The following is a 20,788-nucleotide window of genomic DNA, read 5'->3' as shown; positions in this document are numbered from 1 at the left end:
ACATATATAATATTTTATACACATACACACACATATATATATAAAATAAAAAAACAAGGTTAACATTGACTACATAGCTTGCTTGGGTCCAGGCTGGGCTCCCCAACACCCTGTTTCAAAAATACACGAAGAACACTTTGTCGAACACTTTGTCATTTTGTCTTTCCAGACTGGGTCTCTCTGTGTAGCCCTAGCAGTCCTGGGCCTCACTCTCCCCTCGAACTTCCCTCCCTCTGCCTCGTGAATGCTGGGATTGACAGTGTGCGTCACCACCGCTCAGCTTGAATGCTTGTATTTAAAGTCTGTAATTCAGGGACGGCAAGATGACTCAGTGGGTAAAGGCATTTGCCTCCAGTCCTGCTGACCTGAGTTTGATCCCAGAAACCCACAGAAGAAAGGAGAGAAGTGACTCCCAAAAGCCGTTCTCTGACCTGTACGCGTGCACCATGACAGGCATACCCGTGTGTACACACACAATAAATAAATGGAGTATCTTTTTAAAGTTGACGATTCGGTGGGGCTTTGTCGTTGCCTCCACCTTTGGTTGGGTCGTGCTGGTCGGTGGGTTCGTTGGGCTTGTAGCTGCCATTTTTACCCAAGTCCAGCACCTTTGTCCTCAGCTCCACAAGGAGCCTCGTGGTCACCCCGCACTTCCCCTCTCTGGGGATTCCGGCAATCCCCGCCTGCAGCTGGTCTCTGTGGACCAGGCTGCTCCGGACATTTGTTCCTGTAAACAGAACCACAGCCCTGTGACCTTCTGACTGGCCTCCTCACCGAGCAGCCTGTTTTTGTGGCTCATCCCCATCGAGACAGCACACGTCAGCGTTTCAAGTCTGACTGGACAGTGTGATGTAACTGCATGGACATAACTGCTAGGTTTTGGGGTCCCCACCCCAATTTTTCTCTGAGGTGGGGGCCTCATTACCTCACCCTCTTCTAGGTCTAACCTCACCCTCTCGCTGAAGGCTCCTAGCCTGCTCATCCCCCTCTTTCTCAGCCCAGCCTTCTTCTCCAGAGCCTCCTCCTCTCTGCTTTCATTCCTAGATGGGCCTGCCACCTCTCCCATAAGCCTGGCCCCTGCCAGGCCACGCTCTTGAGGTCAGCTGCTTCTAGGGTCCGCATCCCCCCTTGATTGGGGGCGGAACTACAGAATGTCCTCTGACATCAGAGTATACACACTGAAGCATGTGGGAACTCCACGGCAACCCTGGCCAAGGAACAGGGAAGAGCCACACAGCAAGGTCCTCTTACCTAGAGGTGCTTGCTGCCCGGCCCCCCAACCTGGGATGAAGCTAGTTCATGAACCGATGATCATTGGCGACTCCAAGAATACCGGGGCTGCCTCAACCACTTTTCCATGGGATTCCAAGAGGACCACAAACTCAGCCATAAACTCAAGGCTAACCCCAAAGCCTGCTGGCCCTCCAGCTGAGCTGTGTTGCTTCACTACGGCTGACAACATGGGCAGAGATGACTACCCCAAATTTCACAAGCGTCATGTTGGAAAAAGCAGGGTGGACCCTGATCTCTCTGACTCTGCTGACCCTAACCATTCTGCTGCTCGGGTCGCTGCGGACCCTCTGCTCAAACACTCCACTCTCTCAGGTTTCCAGATAGCATAATCCCCTTGCTCTCCAACTGTTGACCCCAAGGGTCTCTGTAACTGGCCCGAGAATGAATGAATGAGTGACCGTATGACTGTCCAGGACCCCAGAGCTGCAGGTGGCAGCCCCTCTTCGTGCCTCCGCCTACTCGCTGCAAGGCCCGCAGCTGCGTCGCAACGCTGCAAGATGGCGCTGCGGCGGGAGGAGGAGGGGCGCAGGGCACAGCAGCGTCCGTGCCCGGCGCCGCCGCCCGCTCCAAGCGCCCTGGCCGATCTGTGCGGGAGGGGGCGGCCGTTCGTCGCAGCGTGGCACAGCCGCAGGCGGTTAGTACAAAAACAGCTTCCCCCGCCTCCACCAGCGCAAGCGCCCCCCGACAAGCCACCCCCCTCAAACCTGCGAGTGACCCGGTGTCCCCAAGCTCCTGGGTGCCCCCATCTATCTCCGTGCACCCTCCGCTACTCAGCAGGACCCCGGCTCCGCACCTCCATTCCACTCCTGTCCATAACCTCCTCCATGACTCTTGGCCTCTGTGACAATCCCCACGACCTCAGTGACCTCTTGAGACGCCCACAGCGTCCATGCCTGGCAGGCTTCCAGTCTCCCCCTCATCCAGGGCTGGATCTCCATCTCGGGCTCCTGAGACCTCCGACCTCCGACCTTCATGCTTCCCGCCTCTGCCGCAGTTCCCTGCTCCAACCCCCCACCCACTTCCGTGCCGACCCCTTCGGGTCCCCACAGCTTCGGTGCCCCCCCCACTCCCTGCATTTCAGCACCTCAGTGTTCCTCCCCTCTCTGTGCCCTCGTCTCCATCCCGGTAGCCCAGGCCTCCAAACCCCTTCCCTCCGCCCACACCCTTCGTCTGCTGGGACCTGCGAGTCCCTTCTGTGCTTGCGTCTCCACTCTGGGCTCCACAGATCCCGCAGCATCAACCTCGGCCCCCTCTCCCTATCCTACATCCTTTAGTGTCCCACAACCTGGATGCCCCTCTTTCTGCCTCTCCGCTCTCGTTCTCCCCAGTCCCTGTGCTCCCAGCCTACATCCCTCTCTATAGCCCCATCATCTGTGCATTCCTAACCCCTCAGCCTTCATTCTGCCTACCCCTTGGTCCGGGCTTCCGTGCCCCCTCCCATCACTTAGTGTCCCACGACCCACGCTCCTCCCCTGCCTCTGTTCCCCACTCCTTGTCCCCAGCCTCTGTGCCCTCAATCTGCATCCCCCTCATCCCATAGCCCCCTGCCTCTGAGACCCCTCTCCTTTTCCCATTGTCCACGACCTGCGTGCCCCTTCCCTGCTTTGTCCCGGCTCCGTACCCCCAGAACCCTCGTACGCCCTCCTCCATCCCCCCTTCTACTCCTCCCCCCCCCACCTCGCGCGCGCTCCCGCGTGTTTTCGGACTGCACCAGCCGGAGCCCCGCGGCGCCGCGGCGGCGGGCGGAGGCGCCTCGTCTGTCGCCGCCCCCACTGGTGCCCGCGCTGCGGCGGTGGCTGGGGGCGCTAGGAGCGGGGGGGGGGGCAGTGCGCTCCGCACCTGCGGAGGCCGCTGGGCGATGATGATGATGTCGGGACGCTGGCCCAGGCCGCGGGCGTTCTGAGCCTGAGCGCAACGCCGGCCCCGGGGATGCCCATCGCGCTGCTGGCCCTGGCCATGTCGTCGTCCTTCTTCAATCCCAGCTTCGCCTTCAGCTCCCACTTCGACCCGGGTGAGTCCGCGCGGCGCCCTCGGAGGCGGCCTTGCGGCTGCAGCTGCCCCCCCACCTGTCTTCCCACTTCCGACATGATGCTGCTGGAGCCGCGGTTTCCCATTTTGCCTGGAAATTAACCCTTTCTCTGCCCTGAGTCCCCGCAGAAGAACAGGGACCGGCGAGGACCCACTACAGGTCTCCGGAGGTGGGCAGGCCTTGGGGCCAGACCCTCTGCACAGCCGGCCCCTTCAGCTCTGGCTGGCAGCATCAGCCCCTGTCTCTTTGGATGCCTCCCTGGCGCAGGTAACTGGGACAAGAGGGCCTGTGTTGGCCCCAGGTGTCCCGGAGAGAGGTTGCCAGGACTCAGGGCCCTGGGGAGGTGAGGGGTGTTCTGCAAGGCAGGATAGGAACCCAGGCCCAGTGTGGGAGCTTGCTGGTCCATGTTTTGGTGTGGAAGGCCCCTTCCCAAACCTGCCGCTGGTTTCTGCAAATTTCTGTCCAGCCAGTCCCCCACCCCCACCCCAGCAGCTTGTGGTGGGTGTACGTGGGGTCAATGAAGACCCCTAACATGAGCCCACCTGAGATCCCCCTCTGGAGAGGTGGTACCGACCAGCTGGCCGCACAGGACCTGGGGGTGGGCCTCTTGCTCCACCTGGCTTGTGGACACAGGGATAATGTGTTTACCACGGCTGCCCGAGCAGGATGGACAGCTGTGGAGGGCAGAGGGGGCTGTGGCAGCTGTCTCTAACACAGATTCTGTTTGCTTGTCCTGAGTGGGAGGGTAACGAGTCCCACCCACATGTCCCCCGGGCTTTGGCTTGGGCTGCACAGCCCAAACAAAGCCCAGCTCACACGTGATGGCTCTCCTGGGTCTCCCTCCTGGAGTGGGGCCAGTGTGTGCTGTGATGCACCGAGTCCCCCGGGGCAGGACTCCATCTGAAGGCATTTGCTCCTAGGGAGGGGGGCTGATGGGCGCTGCCTACTGGGCTTAGTTAGGGCTGTCATGTCCCTTGCTCAGAAGTGACTTCCTGGCTGACCCAAGGGGCTTGAAGGTCACCATTTACTGTCCAACCAAAGGCACAGAACCTAGCTAGCAGCAGTGATTGTGACCCACTGAAGCTACGGCAGGAGTGGAGGTGGCCTTGAGCAGGAGCTTCAGGCCCAGACCCGCTTTAGGGACAGCTATCCCCAGCATCAGGGCTCCAGGATGTCCCCCATGGCAAGCCTTACCCAGCACTTGGTCCTTCCAGACTCCAGACAGGTGGCCCTGGAGCTGTTTGGATAGGGGTGGGGCCTAGGCTGCTCACAGGAGGGAGGGAGGAAGCCCTGCATCCTCCCATCTGCCCGGACTCGCCCTGGTGGCTTGTCACCCCTTCCTCCTCCGGGGTACCCAGGACAGAAGCGCCCCTCCCCCACCTCGGAGCGCCAGCAGGACTGCAGGCAGCTCTTGCGCTCTTGCGCAGTTGATCTGTGTAATTACAGTGTGTTGGTGTAATGATCTAGCGGGACGTGAGAGCTGTGTGCCCGTGGGCATGGTGCCCTTGCTGCCCCTAGGGCTTGGATGGTGGCGATGGGGGACTTAGTGGGGAGCAAGACCAGACCTGGGTGCTGGAGGGAAAGACTGTGCTCACGAGCCACTCTCTGCCATCAGAGTCCCTGTGTCTGTCTGCTTCTCTGGGCTTCTGCTTCCCTTTTTGGAAGATGGGATGGTGATGCCTATGGCTGGGTCTGGGTTGGAGGAGGAACCTGGTGAGCCATTTGTGGGGGTGAGGAGGTATGGGCACAATTGGTGCCTGAAGGCCCTGTACCCGCAGAAGCTGAGTAGGGAGAGATAGATGGTCTAGCTGATGTTGTCGAAGTTAGAGCCACCAAAGCTCAAAGGAAGGCTCATGTTTGTGTGGTTGAAGAGTGTGTTTGTGGGTTGTCCAGTGCTCCCCGACAGTCCTCTAAGGAACCCTTGCACCTATGGCCAGGTCTGCAAGCATCGTAGAACTGGCAGGCAAGCTTGAAGTGGTGGCTCTTAGCATGCTGGGCCCCTCGCCACCCTGGACAGGACAGGTTGCTGGGGCCGAACATAATCGTGGGGTGTCATGGTCGGACAAGCGCCCAGACGGGCCTGCTGTGAAGTCTGACTCTGTGCCCCATTCCCTGTCACCCAGGATGTGGGTGACCATGAAGGATTTCTTTGTTAGACCCTACCCAGTGGCCTCTTGGCTATGTGCTCTTCGGCCATTCCTTAAGTCTCTCTGAGACTGCTCTCCAGGCAGACAGAGCATGATAGTCAAGGAAAAGGGGCGACAGGGGGTCATGGAGGACAAGAGCAGCTGGAAGGGGTAGGAGCTGATGACCTCGAGTGAATGGCAGTCAGCTCGCACTGAGGCAGGGGACTGACCTTGTTTCTCACTCTCCTCCTCAGTGTGCCTTGTGCAGCTAAGGGAGCTAATATAGGCCAGGGATGTTTGCTGGGGCCTGGTACCGTCGCTAGTGTCGCTAGTGGCCAGGGCCCTTAGCGGTGGTGTAGGGACTCCAGTGAGGTACTTCCCTTGGAAGAACCTGCACTCCCACGATACTTTGGGACTGCCCCCCCACGCCAGGGCTGGGGGAGCCCTAGCGCCCCCCCCCCACCATTTGCTCACTCCCTGATGTCTGACCCTCTCTGGTCCTTAGTTTGCTTATCTGTAAGGTGGTCCACGTGGTGCTGTGGAGTACTAGGCACCGGGCAAGGCTGGTCAGGGTGGCCTCTGCCGGCTTCCTGTCTGAGGCAGGGGGTATGGAGCTGGCAGCCACCCTGGCAGCTTGCAGAAGCGCAGAGAAGGCATGGCTGTCCCACTCCGCTGTCTGCCATTGCCCGCTTACCCTGCACAGTGCCCGCTGCTCGCTGTCTCCAGCCCCTCAGCCTACATCCTGGTCCCTGCTCAAGTCTTCACCCCACGGTGGGCTCCGAATGAAGACTCTGGCTGCGCCCTTCTGGGACGTTGTTTCCTAGGTGTCCACATGGGACAGGGTATGGGACTGGCATCCCTGGGCTCATAGTGACTGTGGCAGAAGACCTGGATCTGAGTGGCACGTGGATGGGTGTACTTGGGACTTGCGACAAAGGCGGCCCTGAAAACGAGCCAGGAGGTCCCCAGAAGCACTAGTCCCTGGCTCACAGATGGACTTAGAATATGGAAAGTTGTGACTCACTGAGTGACAAACCCGATCCGTCACCGGACCTGGTTGAAGGCACCAACTAGCCAGGCCTTCATAGGAGCTGAATGCAGGGTCCAGGGTGCTGCCTCTGGCTTGTCACCCTGCCTGTGGGCCCCGTGACAGGAAGCTATGGGCCTAGATTTAAGGCCGACCCCTACCTCAATATGACCTCTTCTTGATGAGCCATTAAAGCTTGTAGGTTAGGGGTGACCGGTCTGAGAGGTGGCGTGCTGGCTATATACAGGCGGCTTCTCTGGGAGCAGTTCAGCGAAACCACCAGAGGGCGGTCACAGAACCCTGGGGCAGGGGCAGGAGACATGTGGGGTTTCTGCTGCTCTCCCCAACATTCCCTGGTATGCAGGCTCCTGTACATGTGTGGCACACGCAGACATGGATACAAACATACCTGCAACACGCACCTCCCACATGGCGAATGAGACAGGCATAGTCGGACTGGCAGGACCTAGTTATGTCCATGTCCAAGTGTGTACCTGCACACATGTACCTTGTGTGCACATACAGTGTGTAGGCACCTCTGTGGGGGACTCTTGTGGGTGTGAGCTCCCTTCTCCCTTGTCCTGATCTGCAGGACACAGGGTTCTTTGCCTGAGCTCCACTGTCCCGTCTCAAGGGTTCTACAAGTGCGTGCTCACTTGAGAGGTGTCACCGGGACTATGACCCCCCCGAACCTCAGAATGGGGTGAGCCCTAAATCCAGTGGCAGATATCCTGCTAAGAGGACACAGAAATGAGGGGTTTGGGGAGAGGTACTGGAGTCAAGCAAAAGCACTACAAGCAGAGGGCTGCCGACCCCAAGCTGGAAGAACCAGCAAGGCCTGCCACTGCCAGACTTGTTCGGGGCCAGGAAAGAACCATTCCCACAGAAGCCACCAGTTTGGGGTCTTTACCCAGGCAGCCAAAGAATTTAGGTATAGTACCCCTCAGGCCCAGGGACCAAGGAGGAGCTGGCAAACCCTCAGTCGGCCACGCATCTGCGTATACGTGGTGGGTCCTGGTGGCTAACATTCTTGATGTCTCTGGCACCTGTCCTGGACTCATGGAGTACTTCTTGAGGGTAGGCTGTGCCCAGTGCTCTGCCAGGCCCTCCTCCCAGGACTATGGCCACCTGCCTTTCTTTCATGGCTATTGGGACAGGGACGGACTAGAATCGACTGGACGGAAGCCCAAGGCAGACCATGAGGGGACCCGCTCTTATTGTTCAAAAGACAGTAGTTCTGATGTCTGTTCCCAGGTAGGCTGAAGGCTATGTCTATGGTGGGGAGACCCCTGTGTCACCCCATATTCTTGTCGTGTGATAATCTGGGTCATAGTGCCTGTTGGGACTCTGATTTCAGGTCCCCGTAGTCTGGGTCTTGCCTGCCTGTCACAGAGGAACTAGTGGCAATGGGACCAGTGGCTGTGGCCTTCCCCACCCCCAGCTCAGGAAGCCAGCAGAGGAAATGAGGGCAGTGGCCGAGGCCGGAGCCAGTTCCCAGGCTGACTGTCTGGGTGGATGGCTGCCTGAGGACTGTCGCAGGAGGCTAAGTCACGTGGCACCCCCTGCCTACTTCCGTCAGGGCCAGAGCCAGAGCTAGGGTCAGGGGCTGGGACTTGAGTGGGGTGGGGTTTGGAGTTCTCAAGAAGGCCACTATGGGCGGAGCAAAGCTGGGACCTCACAGGAGCAGCACAGCAGCCGGTATGTGGGGGCTCCGGAGGGCTCTGGCTACTCTCCCTGTCGGACTGGGGGTGGAGGGAGGACACGTAGTTCATCAGAACTCAGGTCCAGCAAGGACCCTACCAGAAGTCCTGAGCAGTCCCCAGAGTGGGCAAGGCCTCTGTAGTCGGTGGGCTGGGCAGTCCGTGTCATCGGTCACAGGTAGATGAGATGAAGCAGGCACCTTTCGCAATGGGGATGGCCTTGCCTCTCTCTATACCGCCACCCCAAGGTTTGCATGAGCCACCCCCTTCTCTACGGGACAGAGTCCAGCATTGTTTATCCACCCAGGTCTCTGGGAAGGTCTCCTCTTGTCACTGGCCTACTGACTTGGGGACATGACTTGGTAGCCCTGACCAGCTGGTTTTGGGTCTCCTGTAGGGCTCACCTGCTTGCTTTGTGAGTCTGATGGGACGGGGAGCCAGGCTCCCAGGCTGGGCACTGAGGCTGAGCGTTGAGGTCTGTGGATATCTGTGGACGCTGCTGTCCTTTATCTTTGCAAGGCTGACATAGGGTCCATTGCTCACTGGGACTTCTGGCTTCCCATGTGTCTTATTTCCTAAGCTTCTCCTCCACTCTCTGTGGTCCTTAGGGGGGGACCCTAGGAATGGTGTGTGCCCATTGGGAACTCATCTCTGAGCTGCAATCTGGCCCTGAAATTGACAATAGCCAGGTGTGTTCCCTTTCCCCTGCACCCGGCCGATGATCCCGCAGCTCGTGCCTCGCTCCGAGCAGCGGCAAGGGTACCTGAGTGGGCTGACCTAGGCAGGAGGGCTTCGGTGGTTCTCAGCTGCAGCCAGAGTTCTTTGATTTGTCAACTGAAGCTATGGGGCTGTTCGTGGACACCATGTGCGGGATTTCCTTGAGTTCCCCACCTATTGCTAGATGGTGCACGCATGCTTAGGTGTTGATGAGGTTCTGTGGCTTTGGTCCAGCTGGACACAGCCACGAGGTCACACTCTAGGCCCTGGCAGCCCCCTCGGCCTGCCCCACGGAGCCACATTCTGGCTGCCCCAGACCTCTGCAGGACATCCACACCTTAGGAATAGAGCACCAGAGGCGGCTGCTCTGGAGGTTAGCGTTGGATTCTGTCCACTTTGGGCCATCTCTTGTGGCACTCCTGTGAGTATTCTGGAGAGACACCCCGCTTCCTTCATTCCCTCTTTCCCTTTCTCCCTCCCTTCTCCCCCCCCCACTAGCGTGTTCCACCTACGTCTGCTTGCCCCTCCCTCCCCTTTACTGTGATTTCATTTGCATACCGCACACTCATCTGTGAGAACACAGAATTCATGGCTTTTAGTATTTTTAGAGTTGTGCGGTCTTTACTATAGCTCATTTTGGACATTTTGTCTCCTTAGTAATCACCCAACACCCTGATGGTCATGACTCCCATTTCCTCTTACCACCGCCATTCCTGTCCATCTCGTGACAGCATAGTCCCACGTCCTGTGTCGCCTGGCCTCCCTGGTCTGTTTCTGATGAGGACATACCACAGGAGCTGACCTTGACACTGTTCTGTGGCTCCCCCTACCCCTACAGAGGGTCTCACTAGGCACTGAGAGCCTCTCCGAGGCTGCCTGGCTACCCCGTGGCCCTGTGTGGATTCTACCTTGTGGCCCTGTGTGGAGTCTACCCCGTGGCCCTGTTTGTATTCTACACCATGGCTCTGTGTGGAGTCTACCCCGTGGTTCTGTGTGGGTTCCACAAAACCTTGGTTGCTTTGGGGATACATCTGTAGGTTTGGTTCGCCTTCCTCAGTTGTGTGCGTGGTGACAGCTGCTGGCCTGTCCACTTCCTTGTCGTCCTGACCTGTCTACTTCCTTGTCATCCTGACCTGTCCACTTTCTTGTCATCCTGACCTGTCTACTTCCTTGTCATCCTGACCTGTCTACTTCCTTGTCATCCTGACCTGTCCACTTTCTTGTCATCCTGACCTGTCCACTTTCTTGTCTTCCTGACCTGTCTACTTCCTTGTCATCCTGACCTGTCTGACGGCTGCAGTGCAGTGTAAGGCAGGGTGGGCACCTCTGGCCAGCCTGATGGCCACGGTGGGAGTGTTTGCTCCGGACACTGGCACACTTACCCTCTTTGTTCTAGGGAGCCTCACTGACCACTCAACTAATCATTTCCTGGGCACCGGTGGGTATCGGTCATTGTCTATCCTGAAGCTGCATTCACTAAGCTGAGGGGCACTTCTTGGTTCATGAGGGCGGATAACAGGAAGAGATGACCCGCTACTGCCCTTAGCCCGTCCTGCCCACACAGGCCTTCTCCTGCCCCTCCTGCTGGCATGGAGCTGCCTCATTCTCTACCCAGTGCCTCCTGTTATCGAGGGTGGTGCTGTGGCCGCTGCTCAGGAGCTGAAACTGCCGTCCGTGTCCATCTGGTTTTTTTTTTTTCTTACAAGTCCTGTCCAAACATAGCCAAAGCCAGTGTGTTCGGTGTGTTTTTCAGTCTAGCTGTGCTTGGCCAACCACGGCTTAGGTTGGGCATCTCACGTGTGAGAATTAGAGAGTTCCAAGATGACCAGTGGTGTGATCAGGCCAAGGGGTGTGTGTCAGAAAGCTGAAGTTGGCGTGTGTGGAACAGGGAACTGCTTGGGAATGGAGCTATGGGGACCTTGTATGTCTATGACCTTGCCCCTCCCACCAAGCCACCTGAGCTGGGTGGCTGTTGGGGATTTGGGATGTGGGGCACAGGGATATGCTGAAAACCGCTCCACCCTTGGACTTGCCTGGGGGTGGGCCCTGAGAAGCTAGAGAAAGGGGTGAGGGCTGGGAGGTCAGACTTGGCTTTGGCTTTGATATCTGTCAGTGGAGGTGACATCACCTGTGAGCGGCACACCATGGAACTTCTGTCTTTTCCCGGTCCTCTTGGTAGACTTGATTCCAAGGTGACCTCTGGAGGATCCGGGAAGGCAGACATTGGGGTCTTGAAGGAGATTGCTAGGTGGCCCTGTGGGGGTCCCCGCAATGAGTGGATGCTGTATCCAGTCCAAAAGTAGAGGGGGGGTGCTGACCCCAATGAGTGCTTTATGGAGACCTTTAGACGAGAATACATGTGAGTGTGTGTGTGTGTGTGTGTGTGAGCACTCACAGGGGATCCCTGTAAGGAGGTCTGTTGGGGGAGAGTGCTCATGTGAACACGTGTGCACACCTGTATGTCTGCGAGAGTGTGTGTGCATGTGGAGCACAGGTACTGTGTGCCTGTGTATGCATGAGGGAATGTAAGCGTGTTGTGTACATGTATGTGAGCACAAGTGCATGATGACCCAGGGATGGGGGCGGGTGAGGACGTGTGTAGCCGTTGGGTACACATGTGTATCTGTGTAAGCGCATATGTGTCCATGCATCTGACTGCAAGTGTGAGGATGGAGGAGTGAGTGCCCCCCAGAACCCTTCCACCCTCCCCATCCCGAACTGTTCTCTTGGGCTTCTATGTGCAGATGATCATATTAGTCCAAGTTCATATGGATGGCAGAGAGGGCGCCAACACGGGTCTTACAAATAACCTGCCCTCCTGGAGCTGATCCATGGTCTGGAAACAAAGAACCAGGTCAGGCGTTCATGTCGTCTATTTTCTTGTATCCACCTGCCAACCAGCTGTCCCTGTAGCCCAGCCAAGCTGTGTCTGCCTCCTGCAGCCCATCCTCACCAGACTGCTTGCTTGGAAGCCTGGCTGCGGGTCTGTCTGCAGAGGGGTGGTCCTCAAGACAGTGGGCTGTGGTCTAAGGATACTTTGTGCTTATTTGCACCTCATTTGGCAGAATACAGCAACTTTGTAGCCATTGGGCCAGTGTGCTGCTATTTGGTAGAGGTTGCACTGTAACTCAAGCTCCCCACCCAGCAGCCTTGCTCACTGCCCAGCATTCCGTGTGAGAGCCTGCACCTGCCTTGTGTGCTGGGGCTGAGAAGGCCAGGGAGGCACCAGGTGGACAATATTAAAAGTCTTTGACCTACCTGGCGGGGTTGGCACACACCTTTAATCCCAGCACTCAGGAGGCAGAGGCAGGCAAAATCTCTGTGAGTTCAAGGCCAGCCTGGTCTACAAGAGCTAGTTGCAGGACAGCCTCCAAAGCTACAGACAAACCCTGTTTGGAAAAAGCAACCAACCAACCAAACAAAAAGTCTTTGGCCTTTGATGGTACAGTCTTCTCTCACAGACCCCTCAAATACTATCTTACCTTCTGGGGGACTGCTACACATTGCTACATCTGCCTCAGTTACCCCCTATTGGTAGTCAGGGCAGAAGGAGAGCCTAGGAAAGGCCTATGATGCTGGGAAAACATTCTGGGCAGCTTTGCTCTGAGCCTGGGATGTCCTGTGGAGAGGTCCTGAGTCCTGGTGGCCATCAGGAGTGAGAACAAGGAGCCAAAGAGCTAATGCTGTAGGAGAACACAATGGTGCTGATGCTGCAGGGGGCACAGTGGGGCTGATGCTGTAGGGGACACATTGGTGCTGATGCTGCAGGGGGCACAGTGGTGCTGATGCTGTAGGGGACACAGTGGTGCTGATGCTGTAGGGGTCACAGTGGTTCTGATGCTGTAGGGTACACAGTGGTGCTGATGCTGTAGGGGACACAGTGGGTCTGATGCTGTAGGGTACACAGTGGTGCTGATGCTGTAGGGGACACAGTGGGTCTGATGCTGTAGGGTACACAGTGGTGCTGATGCTGCAGGGGACACAGTGGGGCTCACACTGTAGGCAACACAGTGGGGCTGATGCTGTAGGGGACACAGTGGGGCTGGACTGGTATCTGTGTCTCTACCTGAGCAGAAACTCTTCCCACCTGGGGGAAGGACTTCCTTCCTCCTCTCTCCTCTGCCTAGGACCCCTGACTTCTAATACATTCCAGCAGGCACAAGAAGGGGCTTCTGGGACATACACTGGGCCCTGGCCTTGGTCCTGGACACCTAGGATGTCTGCTGCCTGGGTCTTCTGGCTCAGTCTTGTGTCTGCTTTGGCTGCTGCTTTCTTCCTGTTTGAGGTTCCCTTTGCATCACAGTGGAGAGTGGGGTTGGGGTCTGCGTCCTCAGATGTCTGGGGCTCCCGGGTCTCACTCCAGGTGGAAGCAGGCTGGAGCCTAGCTTCACTGACAGTCAGGGATGTTGTGCCTTTGGAACCCCACAGTGGCACTGCCACAGACTCCAAGATCCTAGGTCAGGGGTGACTTTTGTTCCTCTAGGAAGGGAGTCCCCATAACAGCATCTGTGTAAGTGTGGCCTTTGTTCTGGGAGATTTGGGTGACTTTTTCTTTTTTATTGAGCTCTACATTTTTCTCTGCTTCCCTCCCTGCCTCTCCCTCCCTCCTTCAACCCTCCCCCAAGATCCCCATGCTCCCAGTTTACTCAGGAGATCTTGTCTTTTTCTACTTTCTACTTCCCGTGTAGATTAGATCTATGTAAGTCTCTCTTAGTGTCCTCATTGTTGTCTAAGTTCTCTGGGATTGTGGTTTGTAGTCTGGCTTTTTTTTTGCTTTATGTTTAAAAGCCACCTATGAGTGAGTACATGTGATAATTGTCTTTCTGTGTCTGGGTTACCTCACTTAAAATAATGTTTTCTAGCTCCATCCATTTTCCTGCAAAATTCAAGATGTCTTTTTTTTTCTGCTGTGTAGTACTCCATTGTGTAAATGTACCACATTTTCCTTATCCATTCTTTGGTCGAGGGGCATTTAGGTTGTTTCCAGGTTCTGGCTATGACAAACAAAGCTGCTATGAACATAGTTGAGCACATGTCCTTGTGGCACGATTGAGCATTCTTTGGATATATACCCAAAAGTGGTATTACTGGGTCTTGAGGAAGGTTGTTTCCTAATTTTCTGAGAAATTGTCACACTGACATCCAAAGGGGTTGTACCAGCTTGCATTCCCACCAGCAATGCAGAAGTGTTCCCTTTTCCCCACAACCTCTCCAGCATAAGTTGTCATCAGTGTTTTTGATCTTGGCCATTCTTCCAGGTGTACGATGGAATCTCAGAGTTGTTTTGATTTGCATTTCTTTGATGACTAAGGATGTTGAACATTTCCTTAAGTGTCTTTCAGCCATTTTAGACTCTTTTGTTGAGAGTTTTCTGTTTAGGTCTGTACTCCATTTTTTTTAAAATTTGATTATGTGATCTTTTGGTGTCCAATTTCTTGAGTTCTATGTATATTTTGGAGATCAGACCTCTGTCTGATGAGGAGTTAGTGAAGATCTTTTCCCATTCTATAGGCTGTTGTTTTGTCTTGTTGACCATGTCCTTTGCTTTACAGAGCTTTTCAGTTTCAGGAGGTCCCATTTATTAATTGTTTCTCTCAGGGTCTGTGCTGCTGGGATTATATTTAGGAAGTGGTTCCCTGTGCCAATGTGTTCAAGTGTACTTCCCACTTTCTTTTTATAAGGTTCAGTGTGGCTGGCTTTGTGTTGAGGTCTTTGATCTATTTGGACTTGAGTTTTGTACATGGTGATAGATATGGGTCTACTTGGTCTATTTTCATTCTTCTACATGTTGATATCCAGTTATGCCAGCACCACTTGTTAAATATGCTTTCTTTTTTCCATTTGATACTTTTTGCTTTTTTGTCAAAGATAAGGTGTTCGAAGATGTGTGGATTGATATCTGGGTCTTCTATTTGGTTCCATTGGTCCTCCTGTCTGTTCTTATGCCAATAGCAGGCTGTTTTCAGTACTGTAGCTCTGTAGTAGAGTTTGAAGTCAGGGATTGTGATGCCTCCAGAAGTTCTTTTATTATTCAGGATTGTTTGGGCTATCCTGGGTTTTTTACTTTTCCATATGAAGTTGAGTACCGTTCTTTTGAGGTCTGTGAAGAATTTTGCTGGGATTTTGGTGGTCATTGAGTTGAATCATCCTGCTTTTTATATCTTTGGTTGCGGCTACTTCAGTTAAGTGTTTTCAGTTATTGTGTTGCATATACATGTTCATGTTTATGTACACATGTATGTGTGCACACATGTGTATGGAAGCCAGAGATTGACATGAGGGGTCTTCCTCAATCGCTCAACAGTTAGTTTTGAGACGAGGTCTCACTGGACCTGACGCTCACCAATTTGGTTAGACTGGTTAGCCAGCAGACCCTCCTGTATCTGCCTTTCCAGTGTAGGGATTACAGGTGTCTTTTATTTTTTTTTAAAGAAAAAAAAGAAGAAAAGAAAGAAAGAAAAATCCAGCATCCTTTGCATGTGTGTGTGTTTTCCTTCTGTGATATTTAATTTCACATTCTATCTTCCTTGAGGAAGCTGGGCCAAGGTGTGGCTCAGTGGTTTGGCACTCAGTGAGCCTGCAGAGGCCCTGGGTTCGTCCCCAGAGCTGCTGAACACCTGTACACTGGCTCCAGTATTCCCTCTTTCCTGTGATCTGCGGAGATGTGCTGTCCAGTTCAGGTATAGGAGCTTCCACCGCCATTGTCCCACCACGTGCTGGCTTCTCTGCTTGAGCCTGATTGTGTCTGTTCCCTGTTAGAGCCCCTTGAAGCGTAGCCTGTGTCATGTGACAAGGCAAGCACCCTGTCTTACCCCTTGCTTCCTTCCTTTTTAAAGGGTATAGACTCCTGTGACTGGCCGCCTCTGCAGCCCACCTATGGGCACAGTGAGTGTGCGGGATGCTGACCCCCGTCCTCCAGTCCTCTGCAGCCCACAGACTGCAGCAGCGCTCCTTGGGGTCCCCCACGAGCCCTGAGGGTGACCTTGTGGACACCCTCTTGCCAGGAACCCCAACCCTTTGAGCTCCATCTCTCGCCTGCTACTCTACTTATCCACATGGGGCACTTAGAGGGATACTGTAGCTGTGGTCCAGGCCGAGTCTGTGTCTGGGGACCCTAGTTACTAAGGCCACACCAGGCAGAAAGGAGGGGAAGCCATGCACCATTGATGAGGGTCCTCATGTCACTTGAGGATGGTCCCATGCCCCTGGAAGGGATACTCCAGTCACTGAAGGAGAGTCTCGTGTCCCAGGAGGGGAGCCTGGTGTCCCTGGAGGGGGGCCTTGTGTCCCTGGAGGGGAGTCTCGTGTCCCAGGAGGGGAGCCTGTATTACTGAAGTGAAGCCTTGCATCAGCACAGATGGGAACCCCTATCACTGTGGGGAAGTTTCGTGTCCCTGAAGAAGACAGATCTCTGATTTTTGGAGAGTAGTCTTCTCTTAAGCACAGCGAGTTCCAAGTTACCGGGGCCAACTCCCTGTAATTCACCTTGTGTGGAGGGGTAGCCCCTTATCTCTGGATAGGTAACATGGATGTCATCAGACGCTTCCAAGGGACCCCAGAGCTCCAAGGTGCTCTCTTCTGTGGCGGCTCCCCGGCACCTGCTCTGGCATGAGGGGAGCGTGTGACTGGAGGGAGCGTACTTTGACCTCCCAGGCCTGGCTGGTGCCCACTCTAGGCTTGCCCTGCATAGGAAGGAGTGGTGCAAACTGGCCAGGCTAGAGGGCTCACATGGTACCGGAAGCTCACGGCTCTGCCTGATGACCAGGTTCTCCTGCAGACCCTGAAGGTCAAGGACCACGGAGGCGAGATTCCAATTTTGAAAGCCTTGGCTTTCCGCAGAGGCTACCAGGCCAGCCTCCTCTTCTTGGGTCCCTCCCTGATGAAGCCTAACGTGCAGGTGGCCCGCTACAGGCCTGCACGGAGTGGACTTGGATCTTCCACAGAGAATTCTCTGATGCAGAGAACACCCTTGGTGGATGTGGTCCTGGGAATAAACCAGGCAGAGATGCGGCAGGCTAGGTCACCTGTCTGGGGCACCTTGGACAAAGTGCCCAGAATGTATGCCCGCATCTGTGGGTGACCAAGTCTCCAGCTCTATGCTCTTGCTATCTTCATATCTGTGGGTGCTTACTCTGGGAGATCTCAGGGCGATCCGGCCGAGTTTAGACAGACCATACAAGGTAGTGGTGGTATCCAGGTCCCCAGCTCTAAGCATGTGGCCCGTGTGTGTCTGGCTAATCCTTCATGTGGTGCTGAGCAGACATGAGTCACAGGGCCCTGGAAAAGGGCACAACCCCTTGCCCTTGGGGCTCGGGGCTCAGGCCCCAAGCCAAGCCCCTCCCCCACCATCGGGGGCTGCACTGAAGAGGGGTTGGGGAGTGCCCATCCTCTCATCTGAACTTGTCCAGGACACAGGGGACTGATGTAAGCCTTGCTCTCAGGTAAGGCAACAGGGCTTTCCAGTATGGGGAAACTGGGGTAGAGGTCAGGCCCAGGTGACACCGAAGGTGACATGTTTTTATTGCTTACTCAGCAACCCTGGTAACAAAGGATCCTCCATCTGGAGAGGAGGCTGATCTAAGGGCCTCGTGGTGGGAGGTGGCAGTCCCGACCTATACTGGGCTCCGGCACCAACTTCTGTCCCACCTGCCCTTCTAGGCTGGCAGGACATGCTGGCTGGCGGACCCCGGGTAGAATGGCATTTGCTGGAGTGAGCTCATCCCATCCTGTAGAGGGCAGGTGGGTATTCATCTCCGCTCTGACCAGGAGCCTCTCTGTCATCTGTGAAAAGATGCGGAGACCAGTGGTCAAGCAGCCTTTTGCACACATTTCTTCAGGGGCTGGTCTCTGGAGTGGATGGAGGACACAACCACAGTGACCCAAGACCCTGAGACCACAGGCAGCTTCTTGGAGGCGCCACGGCTTTATTCGATTGAGGTTGCCCTAAACACCTTTCCCTGGTCATGTATGGTGAAGTCACTGGGCTTGGTGAGCAGACAGCACCTGCCAGCAACCCCTGGGCCCCGCAGGCCTGGGAGTACTGCCCCTCCCCAGGGGCCCTCAGAGGGAGCCTGTCAGGGAAGGGACCGGGCTCTAGGTGCCATCCACCACTCTGTGGGGTCTTGGCTATCCCTGCTCTTCTGAAGGCAGTGTCTGAGAACCAGGTCCAGGGTGTTTGATGGCAAGTCTGTGGAATGGGGGGCCTGAAGGCATCTGGTGTGACAGATGACTACACAGAGCAGGTGACCATGCAGGTGGCCCCAACTGGCAGAGTCACCTCCCAGCTGCCTAGGAAGTACTCTGTGCCAGGATGCACTCCAAGCTCCTGTCCTTGACCCCTGCCCTCCCGCAGGCCACTCTCTGGTCTGCCCACACATTAGATACCGGGGTTGCATCCGGCCCAAGGCGGCCTCCGGGTTCCTCCACACCCCTGCCAAGTAGTTGAGAGGCTCTTGACCCCACTCACCCGTTACTGTAAAATGTCCAGGCATCGCCACCTGGTGGCAGGAGTGGGTATCGGCTGTGACCTAAATTGGGTCTGTGCAATGAGGAGACCTGGGTGGCCTCCTGGCCCCCAGATATTTTGGACTGTAGGTTACTCAAAAGTGTAGCTGTGAGTTTGGGCATGGATGCATGGGTGGGGGCAGGAGCATGTCGGATATACCCGGGAAGGCAGGACCAGGCCAAAGCTGTGTTCCCTCTCAGGGGCTCCAACTATACTGCAGGCATCTCCCTGGCCTTTCCCCATGGCCTTGGCCTGTCCTTCTTCCCCTTGCATCTCAGCCGGTCTCCATGTCCCCGGAATAGGACGGTGGATAAGCGCACGCGAGGGACCAGTCTGGCCAAGCTAACACGCATGTGGTCTGAAAGGCAAACCATTTGGCCCAGAACCTTCCAGGTAGCAGCATCACAGAGCGTAGCCCAGCCTACAAAAGAAAGGGGGGAGGGAAGGCCCACACCACCCACATCAGCGCTGGCTGCCGGCCAGCCTTACCCATCACATTCTGAGCATCGCCTGAAGCCATGGTCCAGTCAGGGCCCCCGTGGACCTGCCCGGCTAGCAAGGCACGCCTACTTGTTTATGGGTACCTTCTCCTCCCCTTGTGGCCTGTCCTGTGTCACCTGGCAGGCAAAGGAGATTGGAGGCAAGCGCTACCTCTGGCTTGCCTGGGAGACTTTTCTCCCCTGAGGTGGAAACCAGCTGCAAGGGCCTCTGTGTTTGTTTTCATTGGCTGCCCTGACAACTGGGGTCAGAAGGTTAAAGTCACTTCCATTGGCTGGCACGGAAGAGTCCACCCTGGAGGCTGTGGGAGGAGTGGGTGGACAGCTTTGCAGTTGGCTCTGCCAACCACAGGTGCACTTGTACCAAATCTGGACATTGTGAGACACAAAGCCAGTCATTATCCCAACATGGTTCAGTTCCCTGAAAGTCTAGGAAGCTGTGAGGGGGACGCCCATAGAGGGAGCGAGAACTCGTGCTCTGAGGGCCGAGAAAAGCAGAGGGAAGGGGGTGGCCCAGCTCCCTAGTGTAGGCCACCTCAGAGCTACGGGAGTAACAGTGACATGGTTGCCCCAGGGAATCTGAGCGGTGGAAGATTTGGGTGCAAGTAGCTGAGTCTGGTAGGAACTGGATGAAGTGTTTGGGACACTCACCCCATAGTCAGGTCCTGCTGCCGTGTGGACGTGGCCCTGTGAAGCCACATCCTCCCCCCTGAGCACTATTGGAGGGTACCGATTCCTGACCTGGGAAACACCATCAGCCAAGTGCTGAGATGGAGCAAGGAGGATGGGGTGTCTGTGGGGATGGCTGGATTGGGGGTGACTCTAGCCAGGTCTCCTGACTTCCATGTGTTCTGGGTGTGGGTCTCTGGGGCTTCCCTGAAGGAGCAGGGCTTCAGAAACCCAGGCACAAGTGTAGATTTGAAAGTTCAATCCCTGGCTGTTGGGCGGTGGTGGTGCACACTTTAAATCCTAGCACTTGGGAGGCAGAGGCAGGCAGATCTCTGAGTCTGAGGTCAGCCTGGTCTACAGAGTGAGTTCCAGGACAGCCAGGGCTACACAGAGAAACCTTGTCTTGAAAGACAAAAAACAAAAACAATAAAACAGACTCTCCCTGGCCGTGTGGTTCCTGCCAGCCTGTTTGGTTGCCTCCTCATCCTGCCTCTCACCCTCAGGGACTTGGGCGCTGTACAAAGGACAGGCCTGTGGAGTCTGTGACCACCATAGCCAGTGGAGTGATGTGTTGAAATAAGGAAGCGGCGGGGCTGCGTCCCCAACACCCCGGCCGCTTGGCTAGCTCATGCCCGAAATAACACACAAACTGTTTTCATTTAAACACTGCTTGGCCCATGAACTCTAGCCCTTACAGGCTAATTCTCGCACCTGGACTAGCCCATTTCTAATGATGTGTGTAAGCACCCCAAGGTGTGCTTACCAGGAAGATTCTAGCCTCTGTCCATCCTGGGTCTGAGCTGCCTGGGAGAGCGGAGCCTGGAGTCTCTGCTCCAGAGAGCAGAGCTGTAGGGTCTCTCTCCAGGAGCAGAGCAGAGTCTGACCTCACTTCCTCTTCCGCCCAGAATTCTATTCTGTTTAATCCTCCCACCTATACTTTAACCTATCAGGGCCAGCCAAGCAGTTTCTTTATTGCTCAATGACCTTCCTCCATCATTTCCCCTTTTTCTGTTTAAACAAAAAAAAAAGGAAGGCTTTAACTTAACATAGCAAAATTACAAAACAGTTATCAAGTAAAAATTACAATAATCTATATCATAACTAAGGAAAACTATAACTATAGCTAACTATTCTTAACTCCATCAAAGAGTCCAGAAAGATACAATATTACCTAAGCAAACAAGAAAAAAGCAACTTTCAAACTCTAGAAATGACAGAGACATCT

At 55.3% G+C, this 20,788-nt stretch overlaps 1 protein-coding gene across 5 annotated transcripts in view; it reads left to right on the top strand.

Annotated features, from left to right (window-relative positions):
- The first annotated feature begins 2,697 nt into the window (after positions 1-2,697).
- Aatk (apoptosis associated tyrosine kinase) overlaps positions 2,698-20,788 on the top strand; it is a 41,378-nt gene continuing 23,287 nt past the window's right edge. The window contains exons 1-2 of one of the 5 annotated variants that reach the window (XM_050140440.1): positions 2,704-3,304; positions 3,442-3,589. Coding sequence is in view for 3 of the 5 variants with exons in the window: in XM_050140441.1 (XP_049996398.1) it covers positions 3,223-3,304 (82 nt within the window). In the remaining 2 variants the exon portion in view is untranslated. Of the gene's footprint in view, positions 3,590-8,120; positions 8,174-20,788 lie in introns of those variants that run through there. The other 4 variants (XM_050140441.1, XM_050140437.1, XM_050140439.1 and 1 more) reach the window with 4 other exon arrangements.

The sequence above is a fragment of the Alexandromys fortis genome, unplaced genomic scaffold (genome assembly GCF_014885135.2).
Source record: "Alexandromys fortis isolate MF-2015 unplaced genomic scaffold, M_Fortis_MF-2015_v1.1 scaffold_39, whole genome shotgun sequence".
Taxonomy (NCBI): domain Eukaryota; kingdom Metazoa; phylum Chordata; class Mammalia; order Rodentia; family Cricetidae; genus Alexandromys; species Alexandromys fortis.
The sequence above is the reverse complement of the archived record's forward strand: the minus strand, read 5'-3'. Positions and strand labels throughout refer to the sequence as shown.